A 25,285-nucleotide genomic window follows, 5' to 3' on the forward strand; every position below is an offset into this window, starting at 1 on the left:
TTGTGATACATTAAACTCTTTTTTTTTTTTCACACATCAGGGGACTGGCTTTTTAGTGAAGCGGTGAGTCAAACGAGAGAAAGAGCTTAAAGGAGTCAGCTGAAGTGCAAACACACAGAAGCCTTTTGTGAACACTTTTTTCCGAGCCATATTTTTGTGAACAGAAGCTTCATTTCACTGCAAACGCACACTTTGAAGTGGTTACGACTATGGGAATCACCTCGGTTTTGTCTCAAAGTCTGAATCTCGTCCTCGTCTGCTGCAGCTCCAGGAGTGTGTGTCGGTGGGCTCAGATGTGAGGCTGCAGGAAGTCTCTATATATAATGCTGCGGTGAGCTCAGTCAGCCCACCCTCTGCCTCCCCTCTAACCTTAAATCTGTGCTCGCCCTGCGGTTGTGCCACCACTCACAGAGGTAAACGCTTACATGTGCACCATATTTTCCATGAAAAAAAAAAAAAAAAAATGTCACTGATTTCTGTTTTAAAGCACGTGGTTCCCAACCGAGGGGTCGAGGCACCCTCAGGGGTCACAAGATAGATCTGAGGGGTCACGAGATGATTAACAAGAAAAGGAGAAGTGCAGCTGTGACACACATTATGATTTAAAATAGAAAGACTTGTATGAAAAGGCAACATCAGGTATTGGTTGAAAACAAATTAAGATGGAAACTAAGCACGATGAAAGAAAATATTCCCATTGTGAGTCATAATGATGAGATAACAAGGGGAAATTATGAGATAAAATCCATCATTATGAGATAAGAAGTCGAAACTATGAGATTAAAAGTCAAAAGTGTTAGATAAAGTCATGATTATGGGATTTAAAATCAACAGTATGACTTTAAAAGTTAAAGTTACGAGGTAAAAAGTCACCCTCAGGGGTCACAAGGTTTTTTTGTTGGTTTGTTTTACGCTTTGGCTTTTATTGTGAAATTCCAGATACTTTCATCTCCCCAGGCATCTAAAAACCTGCATGAAAAGACAACATCAGATAATATTCCCATGATGAGTCAAAAAATTACGAGATAAAAGTATTATTAAAAGATAAGAAGTCGAAACTATGAGATAAATAGTCAAAATTGTTAGATAAAGTCCTAATTATGATATTTAAAATCAAGTGTGACTTTAAAAGTCAAAGTTATTAGGCAAAAATTCACCCTCAGGGGTCACAAGACAGATCTGAGGGGTCAGGATATGATTAACGAGCAAAGGAAAGTGCAGCTGCAACACAAATTATGGTAATGTTTTGTTTTTTGTTTTTAACTCTTTGGCTTTTATTGTGAAATTCCAGATCCTTTAATCTCTCCAGGCACCTAAAACTTTTATGAAAAGGCAACATCACTTTTTGGTTGAAGTGGTAGTACAATATGCAACCTGTATGGATCCCATTTCTGCCAGTTAAGGAAAGAAATTGATGAACATTTAGCCTTGATTTTTTTAAAAAAGGGAAAAAGTGTGTATTACCATGGAAAGGCAGAATAGTATGTAAACCAATTTTTGCAAGTTAGAAAACGAATAAAATCGAAAAAATCGAAACTGTGATATAAAAAGTAATAATTATGAGATAAAAAGTGAATTCAGTCATTAAAATTTTTGTAATCTCGTAATTATGTAAAATAAAGTATTATTTTATGGGCTTCCATGAACCTACTGTGGTAGAACATACATTTACTCATGTACTGTGCTTGAGTACAATACTTGAGGTACTTGTACTTGAGTATTATCATTTCATTTTATTTATTTATATTTATTTTGACGGATTTATTACTTTGCAAATTCAAATTATTAATAACAAACACAATAAAGTAACTTGAAGCTTGCCGACAGTATATAAAGTAGTTGCAACATCAAAGTGATGAACACATAATTATTATCTAGAACTATGTTTACTTTACAAATGAGTCTGAAATGGGCCATTCTGCAGATCAAGTACTTTTACTTTTGCTTTAATATTTTTTATTCTAATATTTTTTTTCAATGCCTGTCTTTTACCTGCAGCAGAGTATTTCTACACTTTGGTGTTTGTACTTTCACCAAAGTAAAATATGTGAGTCTTTCTTCCACCGCTGCCTTTGGCAAGAGGTCATGAACAGACATTGCACAGCTCCAAAGGTCGGGAATTACAAACAGTGGTGGAATGTAATTAAGTGCATTTACTCAGGTATGGTCCTAAAGTACTTGTACTTTACTTAAGTATTTCCGTGTTCTGCAACTTTATACTCGACGACATGTTGGAGACAATATTGCACTTTTTACTCCACTACATTTATTAGATAACTTTAGTTACTAGTTACTTTGCAGATTTATCTGTTAATCAGATTTTAGAAAGAATATTCCCATAAATACTAAATATCAGATGCATGAATCGACCATGGCGCTAACTGGACAACCCATAGTGTTATGTATACAGCATAAACATAAATGTAAATATATGAAAAATATACTTATACTTGTACTTTTTTTTTTGCAAGAAAAGTACTTTTTAAAATTTTATGTCAGATGTTTGAAGTCTTTTACTCAAACATTATTTGTACTGGTGACTGTTGCTTTTACCAAAGTAATATTTTATCATAATATCTTTACTTTTACTCAAGTATGACGTTTTGGTGATTTTTACACCACTGACCACAAAGCATAAGAAGAACAGAAGCTTCCGTCCGTTCTTGGATGAATTAATTGAGGATTATATTAAAAAGAAACACACACAGATTTATGCTGTTACTATACACTGCAATGATGAGGGATCAAATACGCATAATTGGGATTTTTTTGCCCCTGAAGCGCTCGTCCTGTGTGGTTGTTTCCAGCGTAGCCTCAGCAAAGACTTCCCTCTGAGTCTATTTCAGAGCCAGAATGACAGGCAGCACTTACAGACCTGTTTATCCCCCCCACCTCTATTCATGGCAGGTAATCCAGGCCTGCCATCATTAACCTCATTCACACTATCTGCCTGTGCCACAGTGGCCTCTCCTTTTCATAATAAGATTCCCCATCATTTAAACGGCCTCTTGTTCTCTCGTGTGACTGTACTGATACATACTTAAGCAATATTAATGGTGCTTTTGTGAAAGATGCTCCTTCTTCCTGCTGTGTTGATGTGATTATTAATGTGTCAACGCCATCTAGTGGTCACTGACAGCCAGCAGGCCTGAATCGCTACAAAACTGTTTGTGCACTGTGCAATGTGGAACGAATGATCATGTTCACCCGGATGTGCAGCTCTCTCCTAGTTTACAACCTCACTTCTCTCCCCAATTATACATGTCTGTATAAGTCCCAGAACGTGTAGCTAAAAACCCTCAAATATTTACAGAAAGGCAATTATCCTCTTACTGACAAATGCGTGCTACTTTATGAGACCTAGGAGGGCTTTCCAAACAGTGTGCAAAAATTAACAAGTGTAAATGCAATATGTTAATGCCCCTTAACTCGTAGAGGTGAAATTATTCTCTCGTCACCGCCTACATGGGCTGAAGGGCTGTTGAAAACCACTTGGACTTTAATGAGGGAGAAGAGTTAAAATAAATGTGTGTAAGCGAGAGAAAGTTAAAGGAAGGGAAGGGGAGGCAGGTGAATCAGCGAGACTGTAATCTGCCCGCATGAAAGCGGATATTCATTTAGTTCTTCCACTCCAGAGCGCGAGAGATTTAGGTGTCCCCACATTCACAAGCTTAACCTTGGATATGAGTGTGTCTGCCCTCTGCTGAGAGGTGCAGGATTAGGGTTGGGGATCCAGGAGAAGCAGAAGAGGAGCCGGGACAGAAGCAATAGAAATTGTTATTAAACATTCGACTTGTCGCTCTTGCAAGAAGTTATTTTAACACACAACAGTGTTGAAGCTGAGTCACAAAACCTCTCGAGTCCCAAATCCTCAGAGATAACGAATGAGTCCAAAGCTGAGTCATTGGGGTCATGTCCGAGGAGAGTCTCAAGTGGGGCTCAGCAATGTGAAATGAAACATGCAAATTAAAGGATCAGTACAGAAACAACAGTCCTTATCTGTTTTGGCAGTAGAGGAAAGTAAACAGTGTACGGAGAGTTTATAACTTAAATCTTGTTTTTGTTTCCTTAGAAGGAGACAAACAGAGGGAACACGTCCTCTTCCACACAGTCTGTGTTTCTACTGGCGCGCAGAACGGACAAACCAAACACTGACTCCAGAGAGGGCTTTTCATGTTTTTGTCTTTTAGCGTCCACTTTAGGGGAGGGTGAGACGAGGGGTGTTCAGTTGGTTGCACCACTAGATGCCACTAAATTCTACACACTGGACCTTTAAGTAGAATTTTGAGAAACTTTTGTACAACTTCAATATTTTCATTTTCTGCTACTTTTTACTTCTACTTCAGTTCGATTCAGGGGAAATATTGTACTTTTGACTTCACTGCGTGTATTTTACAGCGAGGTATACTATTTTCTTATAAGATTAATATTTTATATTATATATGAAGGGTTTTTCAGGGTCGACACTGATACCGATTAATAGAAATCAAGAAGACTGAAAAACAATATTTGGGGCCCATTTTAATTTGCAGTAAAAATTAAGTCAAACTCGAATTTTTTAACAAGCAGTGATGAAATAAACCAAAGTAAATTTTACTCAAGTACTGTACTTAAGTACAATTATGAGGTACTCATTTGAGTATTTCCTTTTTTTGCTACTTTATACTTCTTCTTCACTATATTTATTTAATAATTTATTCAGTGTTTATAGGCTAATAATTGTGATGTGTTACAATCAGATACTGTTGTAGGTGGGACATTAAACAAGTGTATTTTATCGGTAATCTGACAAAAAAAAATAAAAAATCACAGATACTGATAATTGGGAAATGCTGAATATCGGCCCTGATAATCAGCCAGAACCGATAATTAGTCTACCCCTAATCAAAACATATTTAAAGTACCAGAAGTAAAAGTACTTATCGTACAAAATTGCAATTTCAGAATTATATACATTATATTTCTGGATTATTATTTATGCTGCATTAATGTTTAAGCATCACTTTATTGGTGCAGCTAGAAGAGGTCAAGCTAATTAGAAGTACTTTATTTAATGTTAAGACCATAATAATTCATCATCAATAATTCAAAGCTACAAAGAAACTTGTAACAGAAACTGTGAAAATAAATGTAGTGAAGTAAAGCGCACATTGTTGCCACAACTAAAATGCGGTAACTCACAACTGTACTCAGTACAGTACTTGAGTAAGTGTATTATGTGATTTATTCCACCACTGCTGAAACCATAAGCAACCACATTTTAAAGTCAATTGTCTCAAGTCTCCTCTGCAAATGTCCAACGGTTTTTTGAGTCATCAATATTCAAGTTTAAATTAAAATCAATATTTGTACCTTATACATGTACACAAGACAGATACACACATGTAAGCACACAAAAGAGCTCATGCCTCAACACACTCACCAAGATGATATCTAAATCCGCTTTATTCTTACATCCAGATATACACCACCATCATCACCATCATCATCATCATCATCATCATGGTTGTCAAGATCACCACCAACATGATCATCATCAAAATCATAATCAGCACCTTCAACACCACACTCAAGACCATCATTGTGACAGCATTGTTAGCTGTTTTTTTCTGTTCAAAAGCTAAAGCTGTGATAAATAAAAAATTAAACATTTGGTCCTTTAATATATAGTCTAGGCAACATGGTATCAGGGGTTAAGACAGAAATGCCTTGTTGCTACCCACACAAAACATCAAACATCACTGGAAATGGCGCTGAAACAGTGTCGTAGGGCGACAGCGGGAGGAGCGAACTGAACATGAGGCCGACAGCAGCGAAGAGCAAAGTGTCGGGCAAACCGAGAGAAAGGGAGAGAGTCTGTGAGCGTCAAAGAAACAGTTAGCAAATGGAGCTGTGAAATCAGATGAAAGGCGGCTTGACAGACAAGAGATGAAAGACTGAGTGGCTGAGGAGTGAGGAAGCACACAACAGAGACCCACAGAGAGGCACGTATTTACAGTACAGGGAGGAACGAAATCGAGTGAGCCACAGTGCACAGCAGAGGGATATTGTGCGTCACACGAAAAACACAATTTTACAGAAGTAGTCAGAGTGAACATGTAGGTTTAAAAGTCCTTGTTCAAAAACTAAACACCACACAACTGGGACAACAAAACTACCAGTGGACTGCTCCTAATTATTCAAATTCATATGAGTATCGACTTTACAGTGATTTTTAAACTCTATATCCTCATAATTATTATTATTATTATTATCATGATGAGAAAATATTACACTTTGGTGCAGAATGGGAGGCAAGAGGGAGTTGGAGCTGGAAACCAGGAAGTGGCATCACAAATGACTTTCTTCCAAACAGCAAAAGGATTATTGTTTTCTCACATTTTTTATTATTATCAAGGCCATTTCCTGTCACATTATGAGAGCCTCAAATGTTTCACATGTATTGCTGATTCCATTGTCAAGAAAATGGAGACTTTTCACATATACTGCTTTTTTTTTTACTCCTGACTCTCAGCTATTGCTTCCATCCCACTTTACTGTTTCCACTTCAGCTCCCCTGCTTGCTCCAACAATCACTAACACAGATATGTATGTATACATTTGGATGTTTTTTTAGACTCTACCATACCTCGTACACACTCCACTCAACAGACCTGTAAAGTCTTTCTCTTGAGTCAGCTGAGTCACATGAACACCTGATGTTCTAAGACAACCACATCCTAGAGTGAATGCAAACAAGATGTACCCGTCCACGTGAGATCACCGGATGTCTGGCGCCAACGCTGACACAACTCGGCCTCCGCACAAGTCAAGCTGTGAGGTTTTCTTCCTCTTCTTTCTTACATGTTGGCAGGAAGTTTGTGTCTCAGTCCCTCTGAGTCTTTTCTGGCGAGTTGCTGCTGAGAGTCCTTTTTCCCACCTTTAGGTGAGGTGGTGTTGGCAGGGGTGGCAGTGTGTGCTGACTGGGCAGGTGTAGTGGTGGATGCCTGAGAGGTCTGGGCAGTGGTAGAGGGTGTGTTGAGTTTTGAGGACTCTCTAGGGGCGGCTGTGGTCGTTGGCAGTTGTTTTGGGGGGTGAGAAGAGGAAGATTGGATGCTAGGAGAGGTGGTGGTGGAGGAAGAGGGGTTAGTGGAGCTTGGCTTCGGGCTTAAACATGCCGATGATGGGGTGGTTGCTGTGGTTGGTTTGGTGGGATGACCAGAGCCTGAAATTGGGCTTTGAGAAACGACAGGATTGGTTTGCTTTACAGGATGAACTGTGAAAGTTACTTTAGGTGGAGAGATCGTGGTAGGTGGTGTTGGGGAAGGAGATGCAGCTTGAGTTGGGGTTAAAGGCGAGGCCGGTTTTGAGATCTGGCTTGAGGTGGGGCCTCTGGCTGAGCTGGAGACAGAAGGGGTTGGACTCTGGGGTTTACTTCTGGGGGCGACAGATGTGACAGGGATAGGTGAGGGGACGAGGGTCTGGGTGGGTGTAACAGGTGTGAGTGTTGGTGTCTGGGAGGGTGTAGAAGTACGGGTGCGTGTGGTCTGAGTTGGGGCCGGTATCGGAGGAGGGATTGGGGTCGGGGCAGGACCGGGACCGGACAGTGGAGAAGCAGAAGTAGGTGTGTTGGACGTCTTGGCTCGGGGGCTCTGGGGATGCGGTGGAGAAGTGGAGATCAAGGAGGAAGGTGGAGAGGAGGAGGTGAGAGATGACTTGTAAGTTTGAGGTAGCGGAACAGGGGTAGAAACAGAAGATTGAGGCGGTGTGGAGCAGGGAGAGGGAGAGGAAGAGCGAGGGGAGGGTGTGGGGATCGGTTTGGGACGGGGAGTTGATGAAAGCGTCAGCGGGTGGGTTCCTGCCGTGGAAGGGGTCGAGCAGGGAGGAGGAGAGGAGGAACGAGAGGGGGTCATCGGGATTGGTTTGGGACGAGGTGGCTGGGAGAGAATAGGTGTAGAAGAGGAGGGGGTAGGTGCAGGTGACGGGGTGGCAGAGGAGAGTGGGGTCTGCTTTGGAGGGGAGGAAGATGGCAAAGAGGCTGCAGAGGGCATGTGTGCAGGTGGAGGTGTGGGTATGGAGGCGGTGTGATGGGCTGTGGGCTGTGCTTGTGTTTGTACATTGAATGGTAAATTTGTCACCGGCTGCATTGGAGCGTTGGAGGTCAGCATGCCCGCGCTGCCTCCTCTGGCTAACTGCCCTGCCAGGAAAGGAGCCGCCAACAAATTACCCCCAGAGGCTTTCCGGTGGAGAGGCGGGTGAGGCTGCAATCCTGCCCAAGAGCGGTGAGGCAGAGTGGGCTGCGAGGCTGACAGCAGCCTGGCCTCCTGGGTGAGTCTGCCCAGTGCTGGCAGCCCCTGAGAGCTGTTTCCACCATGACGGAGCAGAGCTTCCTTTGCTCCCTGTTGACTTGTCATAGAAATGCTACCATCTGATGGGGCAGCAGGAGCAGCAGAAGGGTTGGTGGGAGGTACCTTGTGGAGGGGTGGAGTTGATGGCCCTGCACCTGTCGGGGTTCCAAGTGATCCAGCAATGACTGAGGGGTGATCAGCCTGAAGGCGGAGGCTATAATGAAGAGTCCTTCCTTGTTGGACAGGAGTCGGGATGGAGGAGGCTTGCGTGGGTGGAGTTTTAGCAACAGGGGGCGACGTCAGCCCACCAGGAGGGCCCATGGTTGAGGGTGAGGCAGGAAATGGTCCTCTTGGGGACAAACTACCCAAACCACCGAAACCACCCATCCCTCCCATTGCCATCATCCCGATGAGAGAGCTCACAGAGGGGCGGAGAGGCTGCAACACAGGAGGGCGAGGAGGAGACAGAGGGAAAGAGGTGGAGGGAGAGGGAGAGACAAGAGGGGAGGGCAAGAAAAAAGCACCTCCAAGTGCATGCTGCTGCTGCAGCTGCTGGAGCTGCTGCTGCTGCTGCTGCTGCTGGTGCATGAGGGCAATGGCTACATTACTGGTGGCAGCGGCAGTCTGCAGGGGAGCGTGAACCAGCGGTGCCCAGATGACCGGGCGTGGCCGAGGAGACACAGTGCCACTTCCTCCCATGACCCCGCCTCTTCCTGCAGCGGCCGCCGCAATGGCTTCCTGCATGGCCGGCATGCTGTCGTGTTTGACGATCTGCTGGACCAGCATGCTGTCACAGGAGCCCAGACTGCCCGCTGCCAGGCCTCCTCCGGCTCCTGGTCCCCCTCCGCCCCGGCCTCCACCACGACCCATACTGCCCCCCAGAGATCCACCCTGGGATGACTTCCGCAGGAGCATGGAGTTCTTCCTGCCTGTAGAGAAGAAACAGGAGTGAAAATAAGACAATATTTACTTGTAGAAAGATACATTGTCTGCTGAACAAATAACAGACATCAGAGGTTGTAGCCTCAAGGTTTTTCTGTTCCTCACTGAGAACACTGCTCATCCTTAATTATTTCAGCTTTTCCTCTTTCAGCTTGTTTTCAAAGATGAGTTCTGACCTTTCAGCTGAGTACAAAGTGCCTGAGAAATGTAGCAGAATTAGATGGATAACTGCAAATATTTGGCAAGGTTGTTGTAGAACTAAATGCTGAATGCAAAATAGCTAAATAGAAGAGACAGTGAGAGAAATGTATGAGCCAATCAGAAATATGCAGCTTACCAATACGGTCCAGTCGGTCGACTGCGACAGTTTCGAAGGCACGCCGCATCATCGGGTGTTCCTCCAGCACCTCGTTAAAGCTGTCCACGCTGAGAGAGTACAGACGACAGTATGTGTCTGCACGGACACTGGCTGTCCTCCGTCCACGAGTCAACAAACAGATCTCTACATGTGAGGAGGAGAAAAGAGGAACGAGAACAGGCAGTGAGAAGGGTTGTGGGATGCATTAACCCTACATTATTTATACTTCTATATCTTGTTACGCAACCTTAACCATCTAGCCATCTCTGCATGTTCTCACCTCCAAAGTAAGACCCGTCGCTCAGCTTGGTTTCCTTGTTGCCGCGGGTCAACACACTCACTCGTCCGTGTTGGATGAAGTACATCTTCCGTCCAACAGTGCCCTCCCGGATGATGAAGTCCATAGGCTGAAACACCTCAAAGCGAAGCTTGGTCAGCACGGCAGTCACAAAGTTGGGATCAGCGTTGGCGAAAAGTGGCATGTTAGCCACCAGGCTGCGACAGTTGAAGCTGACGATCTCCTAGACAAAGAGAACGAAGAGATGAATCGAGGAAGGGAAAGGTGACAGATTTGCTGGAGGACAACATCTGTGGTTTCTAAGTGTAGGTGTGTGGGTGTTTGTGAATTTATTACCTCTTTAAGCGGCTCGCTGAGTTCTCCCAGGATGTTCTCCTCATCAAACATTTTCCCCTGGAAGCGGTGCTCGTAGTACTCATGGATCTTTTGTCGAACATCTGCAGGAAGCTTGTGGAACGACATGTACTGCTCCACCTGCTTGTACTGCAATAACAGAAACACACACGTGCACAGGTCAGAGATCTGCAAACAAATTCACCAAAAAACAACCAACTACATTATCTGCATCCATACATGAATGGGTGGGGCCTGAACTGAACAAGGGTGCTGCTTAAACTGGAAGTAAATGGGACTAACCGAAAGTTGTTAATTTAAGCCTGAAATTGACGAGTTAATAAAATGCTGCTATGTTTATGATTTATTATACAACAAGTAGTTCCAACCAAGCAATCGATTGGTCAACTAGACATTTAGATAAAGCTCAAATCAGCAAGGCAGCCACCTTACTCATCACTAAAACTATTACTTCGCCATCCATGGCAACACTACACAACGTACAAAGGGTGCCAGTTCTGAAAAAGAGAGTGGGATGTTTAGAAACATTTTCACGCATGAAAATAAATCACGAACCACAGTGGGCCTATATAGCCTAGACTGTGACCTGCTGTTAAGCTATTTCTATCAGTTGTTAAAGTAACATTTATAGAATAGAGAGGCATTTATGTGCACAACATTTGAATCCAAGAGAAATTTCCCTACAGGGACAATGAAGTATATCGTATCGTATCGTATCGTATCGTATCGCATCGTATCTTTGTAAAACATAAAATATATAGTGCAGAATAAACTGTTTTTCTTCTTTCTTCTTGTCAACCTTCGTACAAAGGTTACTTTCTACAACCTATAAGCATGAAAGTATAAGTATTAAAAAAATAGAGTAGTCCTCAGCCATCAACAGGTGATTCCAAACATAAGCTAGTGAATAATATATATCTGCTGTATTTATATTTATATCATTGTCTTCTTGGCTCTGGGAAGGTGTGATGAGCCTTTTTTTACTGACCTTTTATAGACTAAAAGAAGAACTGATCAAAACAACCCACAGCTTCATTCATAATGAAAATGATCGTTAGCTGCAGCCCGAGACAGAAATCGATTGAGTCGAGTTCAACAGCTAAACTATAAAAAGTATGACGCGGGAGATGGATGCTGCAACAGATGGATGGGCGTCATGTTTCACCTTCTCCTGGTACTGCCGTCGTGAGGAGTCCAGTGACTGGATGAGAGCGGTGGCGTGGCCGATAAACATGGCGTAGCAGGTGGCCCCGACGATCATACTGAGCATGGTGAGCCACACATCAGTCATCCCTTCTGGAGCCTGGGCACCGTACCCGATACACAACATGTGGCTCATGGCTTTGAACAGAGCATAGGAGTACTGCACGCCCCACGTGTCGTTCTGTGAGCGGGAGACAGACAAAGGTGGGGCGAGGGAAAGAAGTGTTAATTAAAAGGCGCTACAATATTGAACTGTTCTTATTTTAGTGAGGTTACAGGAGCATTTTCTGCTCGCACCCCACACCACTTCAGAAAATACAGCTGAGATCATAACATGAAACGGCAGAGCAATTTAACTGTCAAAACCCACTCGGCTGCAAAACACGGCGACTGCAGAGCGAATAAAACCACACAGACAATAAAAGCCATCATGCATTATTAAATAAATCTTTAAAAGACTACAAACAAAAGGACCAGCCCCATTTCTGTGTCGGTGTGTGTGTGTGTGTGTGTGTGTGTGTGCATGCCTTTGTGTTTTAGCTTGTGTGTGAGTCCAATTATACTAAGATGTTAATGGTCGAACAGATGAGGGGACTTTCTCTGGGGAAAATCCCAGCATCGGCCTGCTTAGCAACAGTCACCCAGCCAACCGCTGAGACATGAGTCAGCTATTCATATAGCTGTGTATCTGTGTGCATTCATCTGCGTCCACGTCTGCGCGCACGTGATGAAATCTGCTGCAGGTCCCCAGGCCTCCCACTGTTTGCGTGCATTCACGCCTCCACCTGATCTCTGCTGAGGATTTTAATTGGAAAATCATTTTATTTTTGGTGACGATGAGAGTCGATCTTATTCCAAACGGACGTGTCGCTGCATGAGCCAATTAACGCAGACGAGGAGCAAACAATGTCAGATCTGATAAACAGCCTCGATCTGTACACACACAGATAACCCAAAACCTGAGCCTCGCTGCATTCATCTGAAATAAATATTGTGCGCACTGTTCAAACAAGCTGAGATAGAGCTTTGTGTGCTTCATTCAGCTCAAACTGAATGTCATGTCCTGTTTTTGCTCTCCGCACAATGAAATCTATCATTCACATACGTGCAGAGGGCTTAGAGACTCACCACCATCAGGTTCTTGGAAACCCAGCAGTCAGGAGGGAAGTCCTGCAGCATTGGGACCAGGAACTGCAGACAGCCGTCCCAGTGGCACAACAGCAGCATCATACCGATCAGGTTGACTATCCTCACCATGGCACTGGCAAGGTCATAGGTCATGTGGAAGATCTGAAGAGGAGCAGAGGGAGAGAGGAGGAAGAAAATATGGATGTAAGAAGGTTAATAAATAATAGGTGGATGGCAAGTGAGATTTAGACCTGGACACACCTGGACAAATACAGAACATTTTAATTTAAATTGTGCAGCCCTAACTGTTGGTCTTAATCATAATTCTATTTAACTTTAATTAATTCTTACTTTTAATAGTTTTAATTCATATGTCTTGTGAATTTTCACTGGTCGGTTGGTAGTATTATTTCATTATTTCATTTCATGTTCTTCTTCATGTTTATATTAAATGTTTCTACATGTCTAATCTTTATCTTTACACTATCCACACAGTTTTGTGGTAGCTCATGATCTGTGCAGCACATTGTGCTTCCACCTGGAATTAAAATCTGCTCTATCAGGGGTGCCCGAACTTTTTCACTTGGGGGGCCAAAAATGAAACTTAATGATGGGCCACAGGCCAAAAACAAACACATATTGTACTGTACCGTACAGATCGTACTGTGATGTTACTCAATCTGCACTCAGTATGCACTGCTCAATCGACTGACTTCCTGTGCAGTGTCACACTGCGCACCATGAAAAATGATTAATAATCACGAATTCTACATTTATAGACTGTTTTTATTTCACACATCCCACACACTGCTCTACTCAGTCTGTTTAAAAGAATATTTACAGAAATTACATATCTAATGAATGATATGCAGAAATTGGACATGACATTCTTGTAAACGTTCTTGTAAATTAAGTGCAACTGGATGAGGAGACTTGGACTCTGTGTTTATAACATTGATGCTTGGTGTTCACACACAGTCAAATTTGATGGACAGTGTTTTCCCAGATGTTGAACTTGTTTTATGAAGATGTTGACCACATTATCATCACCATCTTGTTGCTGCTGTTTACATACACCCAGACGCAAATTCAAGAGATGCGCTATGCATTTATTTTGTAATTGTATATAAATAACTGTATATTCTGTACGTTCTGTAATTTTTGTAGCATGAAGGAGTTCACAAAATGTGCAATCCTGTGTTGTATAATGATGAATAAATTACCTTGTACCTTAATTATGTGTTGGCTTCTCTACTTGTTCATGTTTACTTCTCTCCTTAGTTGCCTTTTCTTTTATGTGTTGTATAATGTCACAGATTGAACACGTCACTTATTGAGAGACACTCCAACAGGAGACTGACCCACATCTGTGCAGGAAGAATCAGCAGAGTATCATCTGTTTAAGATCACTGTTGTATGAATTGTTTGAAACACTCTTGGCTAAGGTCCAGAGGGACCATAATGTTAGTAGTATTAATACATTTGGCGATGGCGAACAAGAGCAGTGAGCGGGATCTTCTTTTCTCAAGACTGAGCTGAGACTTTCCAATGCACCTGCATCTGAGTTGATGTGTGAATATCTCCTTTGAAAAAAATATTTCACAAAAAAAAAGAAAAAAAAACCCTTTTATTTCTTTGATTATTTAAGAAAATGTCACTAGAAAAATCTGATGGGCCACATTAAAACTTATGGTAGCCCCACTTTGAGCAGGCTTGTGCTATATAAAGAAGGTCTTGCTTGCTCACTCATCTCCACGATATTTTAAAAAGGGTTTGATTCTACACAAAAACATGATATTTCACATTGTAATGAGTTTTGAACCATCGCTGTCACGCAAACATCTCCTTCACCTCGACTCCGTTTCCTAGAGTTTCTCACCTCCTCCCACTGGTGGATGTAGCGGATGAGTCTGGACAGGCGAAGCAGTCGAAGCAGGCTCAGGATTTTGGTGAAGCGGACGATGCGCAGCGCCCTGGCTGTCCTGTAGACCTCGGAGTCGAGACTGTCTACCATCAAGAAGATGTAGTCCACCGGGATGGATGACACGAAGTCAACGAGGAACCAGCTCTTCAGGTATTTCTGGCGGATCGCCCTAAGCGAGAGGAGGATGGCAGACCAGTGACATTCGTGATTTGGCAGTCAAGCTGTGTGGAAGTGATTGCAACATTTGGTTGGCCTGAAACAATTCTCATTAATATTCAACAGGAACAGGACTGGAGAGTGAACAAAGCTGTGCCACTGGCTGCTCGTCAGCTTTTTCACATCTCACACATGGATTGTTTGAACACAAACCCAGCAGATGGCCAAAAGAGCACATTTAAATGTTCGGTGACAGAGCTGCTGAATTTATATTCAAGACCCTGCACAGTGACCACCCTTGACATATAAAACTGAAACACAATGCACAAATGCTCCTACTGACCTGGGGTCCAGCAGTATCTCAGTGTTGTCTTCCTTGATGATGCCGGTCCTGAAGTTGAGAACCAAGTCGACCATGAAGAGAGTGTCCGACACCACGTTGAAGATGATCCACGAGGGAGTGTTCTCTTCTCTAAAGAAAGTGATGCCCACTGGAAGGATGATTAAGTTCCCCATCATCAACATTAACATCAACAGGTCCCAGTAGAATCTAGACAGAGAGAGACAGTGTTGTTCTGTTGGGATGTGACAGCGTAAGATATTTGGTATCGTCTAACTTTCTCTTGTCTTATGTTTCTTGAATGTACATATTTGCTCATTGGCCCATTTTTCTGTTTTTAACAGACGTTTTGGAGGAAACGCAGGTGTAAATAATGCAGTTATGGATGACTGATTTCCTATTGGCTACTTTGCTCCTGGTGTTGCTGGCTTATTGTCATCTGATGTGTCCAAAATCGATCGTACATGCTGTTCTAAGAGGGTTTTTGGTGACATGTTCACACTGATAATGTGACAGAATGCCAGACAAAATGGCAAAGCTGCTCACTGTAATAAAAAATTAAACAAATTGCGAGTGATAGTGAAACAGCTCCAGAGAAATATTGGAAAGCAAAACAAGGGAACACTCCAAAATCAAAAACACACATTTTTCATCTACCTGTAGTACTATTTATCCATCTATTATTGATCAATTCAACTCATCCATGAGTAGATACACGCTTTCTTCTGCACGGTGATGTGGCTGACAAGTTTGCCACCTCCCTGCTGTCATTTAGTGGGCAAGCCATGCCTTCAGCTTTGGTAACAGGTTTAGTAATGACTGGAGAAATGCAGGCTCCCCCTTGTGGCAATTCAAAATAAATCAGGAACTCAATATAGGACTGTACATTATCGAGCTAGACGGCTTTTTCAAGTGAATCCTGTGAGAATATTTACAATTTTCCCGTTAGGCTGACCAGGTGTCCCTTTTTATGTGGGACTGCACAGCATTTTCATCCTTTGTCCCACATACTAAGACAATGTCCTATATTTTGATTGACTCATTGTTTTCAAAACTCAAACCACCGCAGGACAGACACTTTTCTAGTATCTGGCTTTTATCCAGTGCTAGGGGGGGCTGTCGTCACAAGGATGTTTTTGATGTCAATCAAACTATGCAGGCTTGGTTAAAGTGCAGAGTAATGTGTCCCTACGCGACCCCAAACAAGATGTAGATTGAATATGATGGAAACTAACACACACAAAAAAAGGAAAAAGCAGCTACAACAAAGAGCCATGACAGCAGCTGATGATAAGCTTTTCATTAAATGTTCTTTTTTTTTTAGTTAATTAGACGTAATATCACAATTTCGAAAACAACATGCTTTGGTTTGTTGGGATCTGTTCACTCTTAATCTTGATAACAGGAATTCACCACGGTCAGCAGTCACGGTCACGTCCCTTTATACAGTATACAATTCATTTGTAGTATGGATTTGGGATACTTGAATACAACAGAGCCATCACTAATGTTATTAGTAACACTCTTCCCACTATGACCGCTGTTCGGTACATACTAAAGCTTTATCAATGGTTTTAACCTCCACATTAATGCTGATTTATCTTATTTGATTGATTTGAGAGAGCATTAAAAAAAAAAAAAGAGGCTGTATAATCTAGTCTTTCTCTTCTACTTCTAAGAGGATGTGTTCAACATGGCAATCTGAAATAACAGATTTAAAGAGGTATTCCTCTGATTTAGTGTCACATGGAGAGAGTGACGGACTGATCCGAAATATAATATTGAAGCCGCAGAGGACGAGATATCCTGACTTTGAGAGTCTAGTATAAGTCAAGCTCCATAAATCCTACAAATCCCACAATACACCTGGAAGTGTCTTTTAATTAGAGCCATCCCTGCCGGGTAATTGCCCTCATCTTTCAAACTCCAGCTCACAAGGCCACTAAAATAACCCTGAAAACATTAAACTGCTGTTTTTACAGTCTGAGTCATATTCTCCATTTCTCTGCGGAGTGGCCTTTTTAAAGGACAATTCTGACAGATTTTGGTGTGCAAACACCTTTCAGACATGCCAGTCTCTCTCTTCACCGCCCTTTATTTCAGTCAATCCTGTTATATCTGATATCCTCACATATATTCTTATGTTAAACTATTCCTATGGATAGTCTCCTGTTTGTTACTGACAGTGAGTATAATAACTTGGGGAAAAAATACTGTGGCAAAATAAAGTACATCTTTTATCTGTCCTAACAAACGAAGTAGAACAGAATTGAATTGAGACGGAGAGAAAGACAGAGAGGGAGGAAAATGATAAGTAACCTTGAGGGGCCTCATCAATCTGTATCTAATGCCGGAGGGTATTACCGGATGACGTATAGTCTTTGCATAAAAATACGGGAAATCAGTCACATCACTGGGACGCTGCAAGTGATTAAAGTATGACAGAAGAGGCGATGCAATCATCTCGAGATGATTCCTGTCATCTTTGTGTCTTCCTCTTCCTAATCCCTCTCTATCCATCACCTTAACTACATATCAATGACTCGCTTCTTCCTCTCTACACACACACACACACACACACACACACACACACATGCTCTCTCTCTGGGAGAAAGTACACTCAAAGCTCTGTGGTCGATTGCTATTGAGCGCTAATTTAGTAACACAACCTCATGGTGTGACGCTACTGCTAGACTGATGAAGATTAAGCATGAGTCATCAATCTGCTACACACACACTCCTCTCTGACTTTGCCACTTATACTGACAGATGTATCACTTCATAATCACTGGCAATAAATACAGGGATTATTCACAGCAAACAGACACAGCGGTTCTGTAGCTGCTGTGATGAAGCTGGAGATTTATTCCTGACCTTGAGGACACCATTTGTTAACTCTGATCACAGGGAACAATTCTGTAAATCACATCAAACCATCCTGTGGTTGTCAGTACTATTCATATACAAAATATTATCCTAACCCCAGCTCTTTACTTCATGTTCTGATGGAGGACATGACCTGACGGAGCATAGACATTTCTTTTGCTTTTGTACTGTATGATGTACTGCGGCTGAACGATTAGTCTATTTAAGGAATATCTCTCACCCTCAGTTTTATAATCCACAAAAGCTTCATGGCAAAACAGTGTCTCTTAAACAACTGAAGTAGATGCAGTCTTGTTTTAAAAGAACCGCTAAAACCCATCAAATGGCTCAATACAATATAATACAAGTCTCTGGAAGCCCCAAGATCCCAAATTGATGGGAAAAGACGTTATTTATACCCTTGACGCAAGGACGAGCTGGTGCACCCTATTCAGACGGGTGCTTGCTAAGGCTTTTAGCTTAGCAGCTACAGTGAAGATTTTCTGCTTAAAAATGGTGGAAATAACCATCTTTCCAAATCAGTTTGGGATCTCAGGGCGTCTCCTCCCCACCTCCTTCAGCTGTTTAGGAGAATACTGCCAAGCTGTTTTACTGTGAAGCTCCAGAAATGTTTTGTGGAATTGTTAAAACCACGGCCAATGGATAAACCCTGGTGCAACATGAAAATGAGACTCCCTCTTCCCATCTCCTAAGCACCAACCAACAGCAAAGTATTTTAAAGGCTTTATTTGAAAACGTATCTAAACACAAAAAGAAGCGCTGGCAGTGTGGCTGGATGCAGAGAGAGGAGAGCCCCCCGGGAACTGGGAGGAGCCGGCCATTAAACTACAGCATGGAGGCTGGAACCAATCAGCTCCCTGGGACAACCTGCACACGCGGGTGTCATTCAATCAATCAGCCAAACACACCTGCAGCCAATCACACTCACATTCAGGTAACACAGAGAGATCAGGGAAAATTAAAGCACATTAATTAATAGAAGTGTTAATACGACCTGTAAAGTCGAAGCAGGAATACAAAACTTCACCTGACTTTCCATCGGTATGGGGGTGAGTAGATGAGGACATTTTTGGCTGAACTTGCAATTAGTTGATCAACAGAGAGTTCATCTGCAACAGTTTTGATAATGGATTAATCATTTTGAATTGCCAAAAAGAAAAAAAAGCCAAACTTCTCTATGGCTTCTCAGATTTTGCTGGTTTCCATGTAGACCTGTATGATATCAAACTGAAGACCTTTTGGTTTTATGGAGTAAACTGATTATTCGATCGTTTGTGGCAGCAAGTATTTTACTTTATTGTATTTTAGAGTTACTTGTGTTATACTATGTTACATTTCAGAGGGAATCATTGTAGTTGTTACTTAAAAATGAAAAAAAATATAAAATGGTTTTTAAAAACCTGTTTCAGGCCCAAAGATGTTAACGTGATCCATCATTTTAGAGTTATACTGTCCGTAAAAAGTTTTCTACAAATTTCTGTAGCAAATTTCAGACAGTGAGGAAGGAAGTCGGTCAATGTGACTCCACGTTAATGTGAGTAAAACTTGAATACATGAACATTTCTGCCTGAGTCACATCAGATAGATTTGCATCATCAGTGGTGGTTATTTAACAGTGGAGACAACAACTCCCATGATCCCAGCTACTTCATGACATCATCACACTATGTCTTTTGTTTTCTTTGTTGTGAGAGACCACCTGCAGCAGAAAATACATACTGTGCATTTTAGTAGCACTTCAATTACTTGTAATGTTGTGCTTTTACTTAACATCTGCGTACCCACCTCCACTGCCCTATAGACTGTTGCACATCATCCTACAGGGAACAATAACCATTTATGATTTTTGTTCTCCCCACCTGTCTATAACACACAGACAGTGCTTTGCATCTGAAATCTTTCAGACAGAGTGCACAGATTTAAATGATCGATAGCATGCAGCAATGATGTTTTCGCTTGCGGAGTAACTCAATAGATGACATTGAACATGTCACTGCACATTCATCAGCTTCTGTGTGCTAGATTTCGCTGTAGTCACCGACATGAGGCAGCCGGGTTGAGCTCAAAGGAACGAGAACAACCAAACAGACAAGAGAAGACATCAGATCCAAACCGAAAACGACGTGAAGGTTTGTCGTGTTGGGCTAAATACCTGACGAGGCCTGGCTTCTGATCTCCTAGGTGTGGACCGACGCAACACTGGATAGTGTGTGTGTTTCACGCAGGTATACATGCATGTGCACTAGTGTGTACTCACACTGTGCACAAACACTCATGCACACAAATAGGAATTGCAAATGCAATCAAAGCTCCTCCTCAGCCTCATCAGTATGCCATTTTGAACACGAACAGGTGCTGGAGGAGAACTGACCTGCATCTACCTGCTCAGCTGTTGTCAAACCAAACGCTAATTCTACTGTAATTGAGGCCAAGTGTCTCCTGAGCGTCCTCTGATTGGTTCCCTGTTCGCGGATGGCCAGATGTCACTTCTGAGCAAGTTACCACCCATCATTCTGCCACTCAGACAGACAAACAAGCACAACAGCAAACCGGCTATTATATAATAAATCTCTGTTGCTATATGTGTAACGCCACCAACCCTGCTTGAACACGGCTCATCTGCGTTGACAGACAGTTTTCATCCCCTCGTCTCCACTTTGCGTGCCTCTCTGAGAATCATCTTCACCTCTACCACCTCTCGTTACGTATTCTTATAGGTGCAGCAGCAACCCATCTTTTCTTAATGAGGTGGAGGGCGAGAGGGCTTATCAGTAGACTCAATAAAGAGGGACCACACACACACTCTTGTGGTCAAGGTCAATCCTGGGCAATAAAGGGGCTTTGAAAGTAATTTGTCTGTCCTTTTCTTCCTCACAAACTTCCCCTTCAGACTACAGGTACTTAACGGAAAAGTTAGATGACTGAATTATGCATTGTGCACACTCAACTTGCATAATTTAAGGAAGACATACATAATTGATCCTAATCCAATTGTGGTTCTCGGACTGGATAATTAGACATCATTAGATATCTTGCGTGAATATCAATAAAGCGCAGGAGGAGGGGCTTCCATTCACATCCATCCACACCTCTTCATCCAGCCCTCCTCCTCCTCCACCCCTCACTGACCTCATTCACCGTATCTCCTGCGAGCATAAGCAGCGCTTGTGAGTGATCATCAAATTGACAGACAATACTAAACGAGTTAGTCTGCGAGTGTGTGCGTGTGTCCGTGTGTGGCTGATGAGACAAAAGTGGGCCAGGAGCCTTGGGGATCAAGTCATCCATTGTTGCTGCGGTGTGTCTGGAGATGATGAATGCTGGAAGAAGGGTGTTTGTCCAAGGATGCTTTCAAATGCCTGTCTGTAAATATTGTGACACATTGAAAGTATACACCTCCATTCAAAAAAACTAAGCCAGAGACATGTTCAACAGAGTTTACTACAAGGTGTGTCGTCACTCAGGAAAACTTAAAATAAACAGCCTCAATATTCATTTCCACCCCAGGAGTCAGACAAATCCTGGCTCCGAGCCACCAGCAGGGAGTGCTGTGCTGGGTTCATCCACTGTTCACACCAAAACACACTTAACATTTTACCTAATTGACATGGAAGGCGTCTCTTGCTGCCTGAACACCTCTCGGCTAAATCTGTCCTCCTAATTTGCATCTCCTCACCTCTGCCCCTCTCTAACTGTGAAACGATTCCTTCTGAAAACTAGCAGACTGCAATTTGTATTTACTCTGTCACGGTTTTTTACAAATGGAGGTCTGCTATCGCTGCGTGGTGTCTCTCCTGGAGGCCTCGTCACCTACACACTGCCCTTTCCATAAACACCTCTCCCTCTGGGTTCATCGTGCCTCCGAGGACATTTCATCCACTCCCCTGTTATCATTCTGTCTTTTAGCCTTTCTCCCTCCAGAGACATCCCCTCCAACCCTCCCATACATTTCTATTGTGTGCTCAGTAATATATATTTAGCCTCCTGCATGCCTCTCTCTCCTCCCAGTTGTCCTCCTCCCTGTTTCCCCTGTTGACGACTGAAGCAGCAGCTGAATGTATGATCTGTTTCTCTTGCCCTGTTCCTTCTTCCACTTAAGTGTCCATCATTATGCTTCAAGTGTGCTCACAGAAGTGAGCACGCGTCCAACTTGCTTTGATCCTCATTTCCACCAAAAGAACATTATGTGTCTTTCATGTGCTACAAGTGGCTTTTATTTTACAAACCGACACCAGTGTGAGTGGAAGCTGAGTGTGTGTGTGTGTGTGTGTGTGTGTGTGTGTGGTGACTCCATACCTGAAGTCACTGTAGGGGTGTATGATCCACGCCCCGGCTGATTTCAGTCTTTCCTGCTCCAACGCCACAGCCTTGTGGGATCCAAACATCCTCAGGCTGAACTTGTTGACCCCCGGCTGCAGCATGGCCCCAAACTGTCTTTGGATGAAGGTGCTCTGGTTGGAGGTGCTGTAGTCCTCCCCATCCAGCCCCATGCCGAACCCGCCCAGTCCAGACTGACACATCATCTCAGGCGTCCCTGCTGTGGTGTTGCAGGCCGTGGTGGTGGTGGTCTCCAGGCCGGTGGCCACCACCATCACTCCAGTCCCAGTGGAGGAGGTGGAGGTCAGGGCGGCGCGGGATGAGGCGAAGCCCACTGAGCGTGGAGGAGCAGGGTGGGCTGTAGAGGAGGAGGGCGGAGGAGGCGGCAGGGGCACTGGAGTGGTTGGCGTGCCTGCTGTGCGGAAGGGGAGGCCGTCCCTGGTGGAGGAGCTCATGATGGAGAGGCGGCGACCGCGCCCACCTAGGGAGGTGCTGTCTGCCCCGAAGGAGCCCCTCTCCCCCTCCAGAGAGGCCTGGGACAGCCTGTAGCCCGGGGAGGGCAGGCTGCCCTTACTGCGCCGCTTCGAGTCCCCTCCGTTACGTCTGGGGAGGCTGTCACCCCCAGACCCCCCTGCACTACTGGGGGTGCCCACACCTCCAGCCACCCCATCCATCCCAACTCAGGGAGGAGGAGGAGGAGGAGGAGGGGAGGGTGAATATAACCTGTAACTCCCACCTCCTCAAGAAAACTATTGTTTAGTGTTGTCCAGTTGAATAGATCACATAGGTGAGAATGTCTACGTCAGTCTCAATGTTAAATTAAAGACACTACAGAGAAGTGGTCTGAGTGTCTCCAGTCATTCCCCCGGAGCAGACAGCTCACACCTCCGCCCTCTCTCTGCCGGTGTGGCCATGCTTACCTCAGTGCCCTTGGAGAAAGCTCCATCCAGACATTGAATCCTCCACCCTGCCGGTGTGACGCCAGCAGCTTCACTTTTCCTCTTTTCTTAAGGAGTCTCGTTTGTCCTTACAGATGTTTCTCTGTCATTCCTCCTTCCTCGTCCTTGAAACGTTGCTCTCCCCCCGAGGCCCTCCCTCTCCTCTCCCCAGCCGCCCTCAACGCTCCGACGCCGGTCATATTGGCACCAGACTCCCGGTCTTTTGTAGATAACGGAGCTGGTCGCTCATTGGCCGTCGGTGTCCAGTCCGTGAAGCCTTTATGTGTCCAGGGCTGCTGCTCACCCAGTTTTGCTATTTTCTACATATATCATTATGCAAGAGCTGATGTGAGCGGTAAGGTGGCAGAGAGGGGAACATTCATCCGCGGATGAATGACAAGGACACTTGATCCTCTGTCAGGAGGGATGTGTTGTTAATGGACATAAGGGACGCACATAATAGGCGCTCACACTCCGAGGCGCACTGATTCATTGTGACACGCACACGGAAAAACACAGCGACAGGGACACACAAGACAGCGGAAACAAGCCAATTTACCCCAAGTCTAGCCCATGATTTCCCAGAATCGGCAGCACGTTGTCATTTTCAGTATCCGAGCGGAAAATCACTCATGATGGAAGGCGCGCCTGGCTGTGACCGAGGCGCTCAGACAGCCGGAGGAGAGGAGGAAGCTCCACAGCGGGGCTGTTTCGTGAAGCTGATGCCGGAATTAACTTGGTCAGGTGTTCAGAGTCTGACGCCCGAAATCTTGAGCTCTCTCATCAGCAGCCGCTGCCATTATCCTCCACTTCTGCCCACTTTCAATGACATTGTGTCCAAACGGCGGTGCCCTCTCCTTTATGGCACCGAGGACGACTGAGCAGCTCTGTGTTTCAATAGCAGCTCCTCCTTATAAAAAAAAATAAAACAACTTGTTGAGCCTTTAAGGTGGCCGCTCATTCACAGACTGGAGTCCAGTTCAAAGCTGAAATTCACTTCTCAGTCTCACTCGACACTCAGAGGTCGGACCGGCACGTCCACAGTGGCGCGCGGCGCACGCAAATGAGATATTAAATAAATAAAGACGCATATAAAGGTCTGGATCTAATCGGCCTGTTGCCATAGCATCCGCATCCCCATCATCCGTCCCCCAAGGCCGCATGCCCGGCCGGCGCAAGACGCACGCATGCCTCGCAGGTACAGGTCGCGCGTCATCCTCTCTCACCAACACAGCGTGATGGCGAGGGATTATGAAACCGTGTTTAAACCACAAGATAATATACAATAGCTGTCAAGTCAAAAGTAGGCTGGTGATGAGGATGAAGCTCAGGTATTTTAAAGGTGATTTATCTGAAATAAATTATAATATTCTGTAACTCAGGGCGGATTAAAAAAAACAGTTTCTGTAAATACACAGTTTCTGTAAATATCTGTCACCTGTTGAGAGAGGAACGAATTACCTTTATTCAAGTAATACTTAAGTATTAAGGTAATTGTACTTCATATGAGTATTTCGATATATTTCGACAGATATGGCTTTTTAAGGGCCAATACTGATGATCAGTACCAAATCAAGGAGACATGATATCTGATATTTGGGACCGATATTAATTTGCAGGAAAAATTAAACTCTTTCTAACAACCAGTGATGGAATAAACCTCAGTACAATATACTCAAGTACTGTTCTTAAGTACGATTTTCAGGAAGTATTTCTATGTTATGCTACTTTATACTTCCTCTCCACTAAATTTATTTGATACATTTAGTTACTTTGCAGATTCATATTACTCAGTGTTTACAGGCTATTGATTGTGACGTGTTACCAATCAGATAGTGTTGTGGGCGGGACATTGTGTGAGAGGACGCTGCATCAGAGCCAAAGTAGCACATTTTAAATTAGTTTAATTTTTTCGGCAATCTGACAGAAAAATCACCGATACTGATACTCAGAAAAAACTCTACTATATTACGCAGCTTTGGTTTTACAGATTGAAGATGTAATTTTAGTTCAAAACATTCAAAAATAGCTAAAATGATCAACAAAATGTGAGAAAATAATAGTTTTGACTTGAATGTGCTGTGTTGTAGAGACGTCCTCTGAAGTTTGGCTCT

The 25,285-nt window shown here is 43.6% G+C and overlaps 1 protein-coding gene across 1 annotated transcript; it reads right to left on the reverse strand.

Moving 5' to 3' along the window:
- Positions 1-5,421: 5,421 nt before the first annotated feature.
- Positions 5,422-24,288, reverse strand: LOC311259867 (uncharacterized protein). The gene is made up of 9 exons (XM_084357240.1): positions 22,213-24,288; positions 15,034-15,240; positions 14,490-14,703; positions 12,611-12,772; positions 11,445-11,663; positions 10,262-10,408; positions 9,908-10,148; positions 9,607-9,771; positions 5,422-9,256 (listed from the first exon to the last, which is right to left on the reverse strand). The coding sequence occupies exons 1-9, from the start codon at positions 22,905-22,907 to the stop codon at positions 6,840-6,842; spliced, it is 4,467 nt and encodes a 1,488-aa protein (XP_084213366.1). The 5' UTR covers positions 22,908-24,288; the 3' UTR covers positions 5,422-6,839.
- Between the last annotated feature and the right edge of the window lie 997 nt (positions 24,289-25,285).

Source organism: Pagrus pagrus (genome assembly GCF_965226575.1).
Source record: "Pagrus pagrus genome assembly, chromosome: 7".
NCBI classification, from domain to species: Eukaryota; Metazoa; Chordata; class Actinopteri; order Spariformes; family Sparidae; genus Pagrus; species Pagrus pagrus.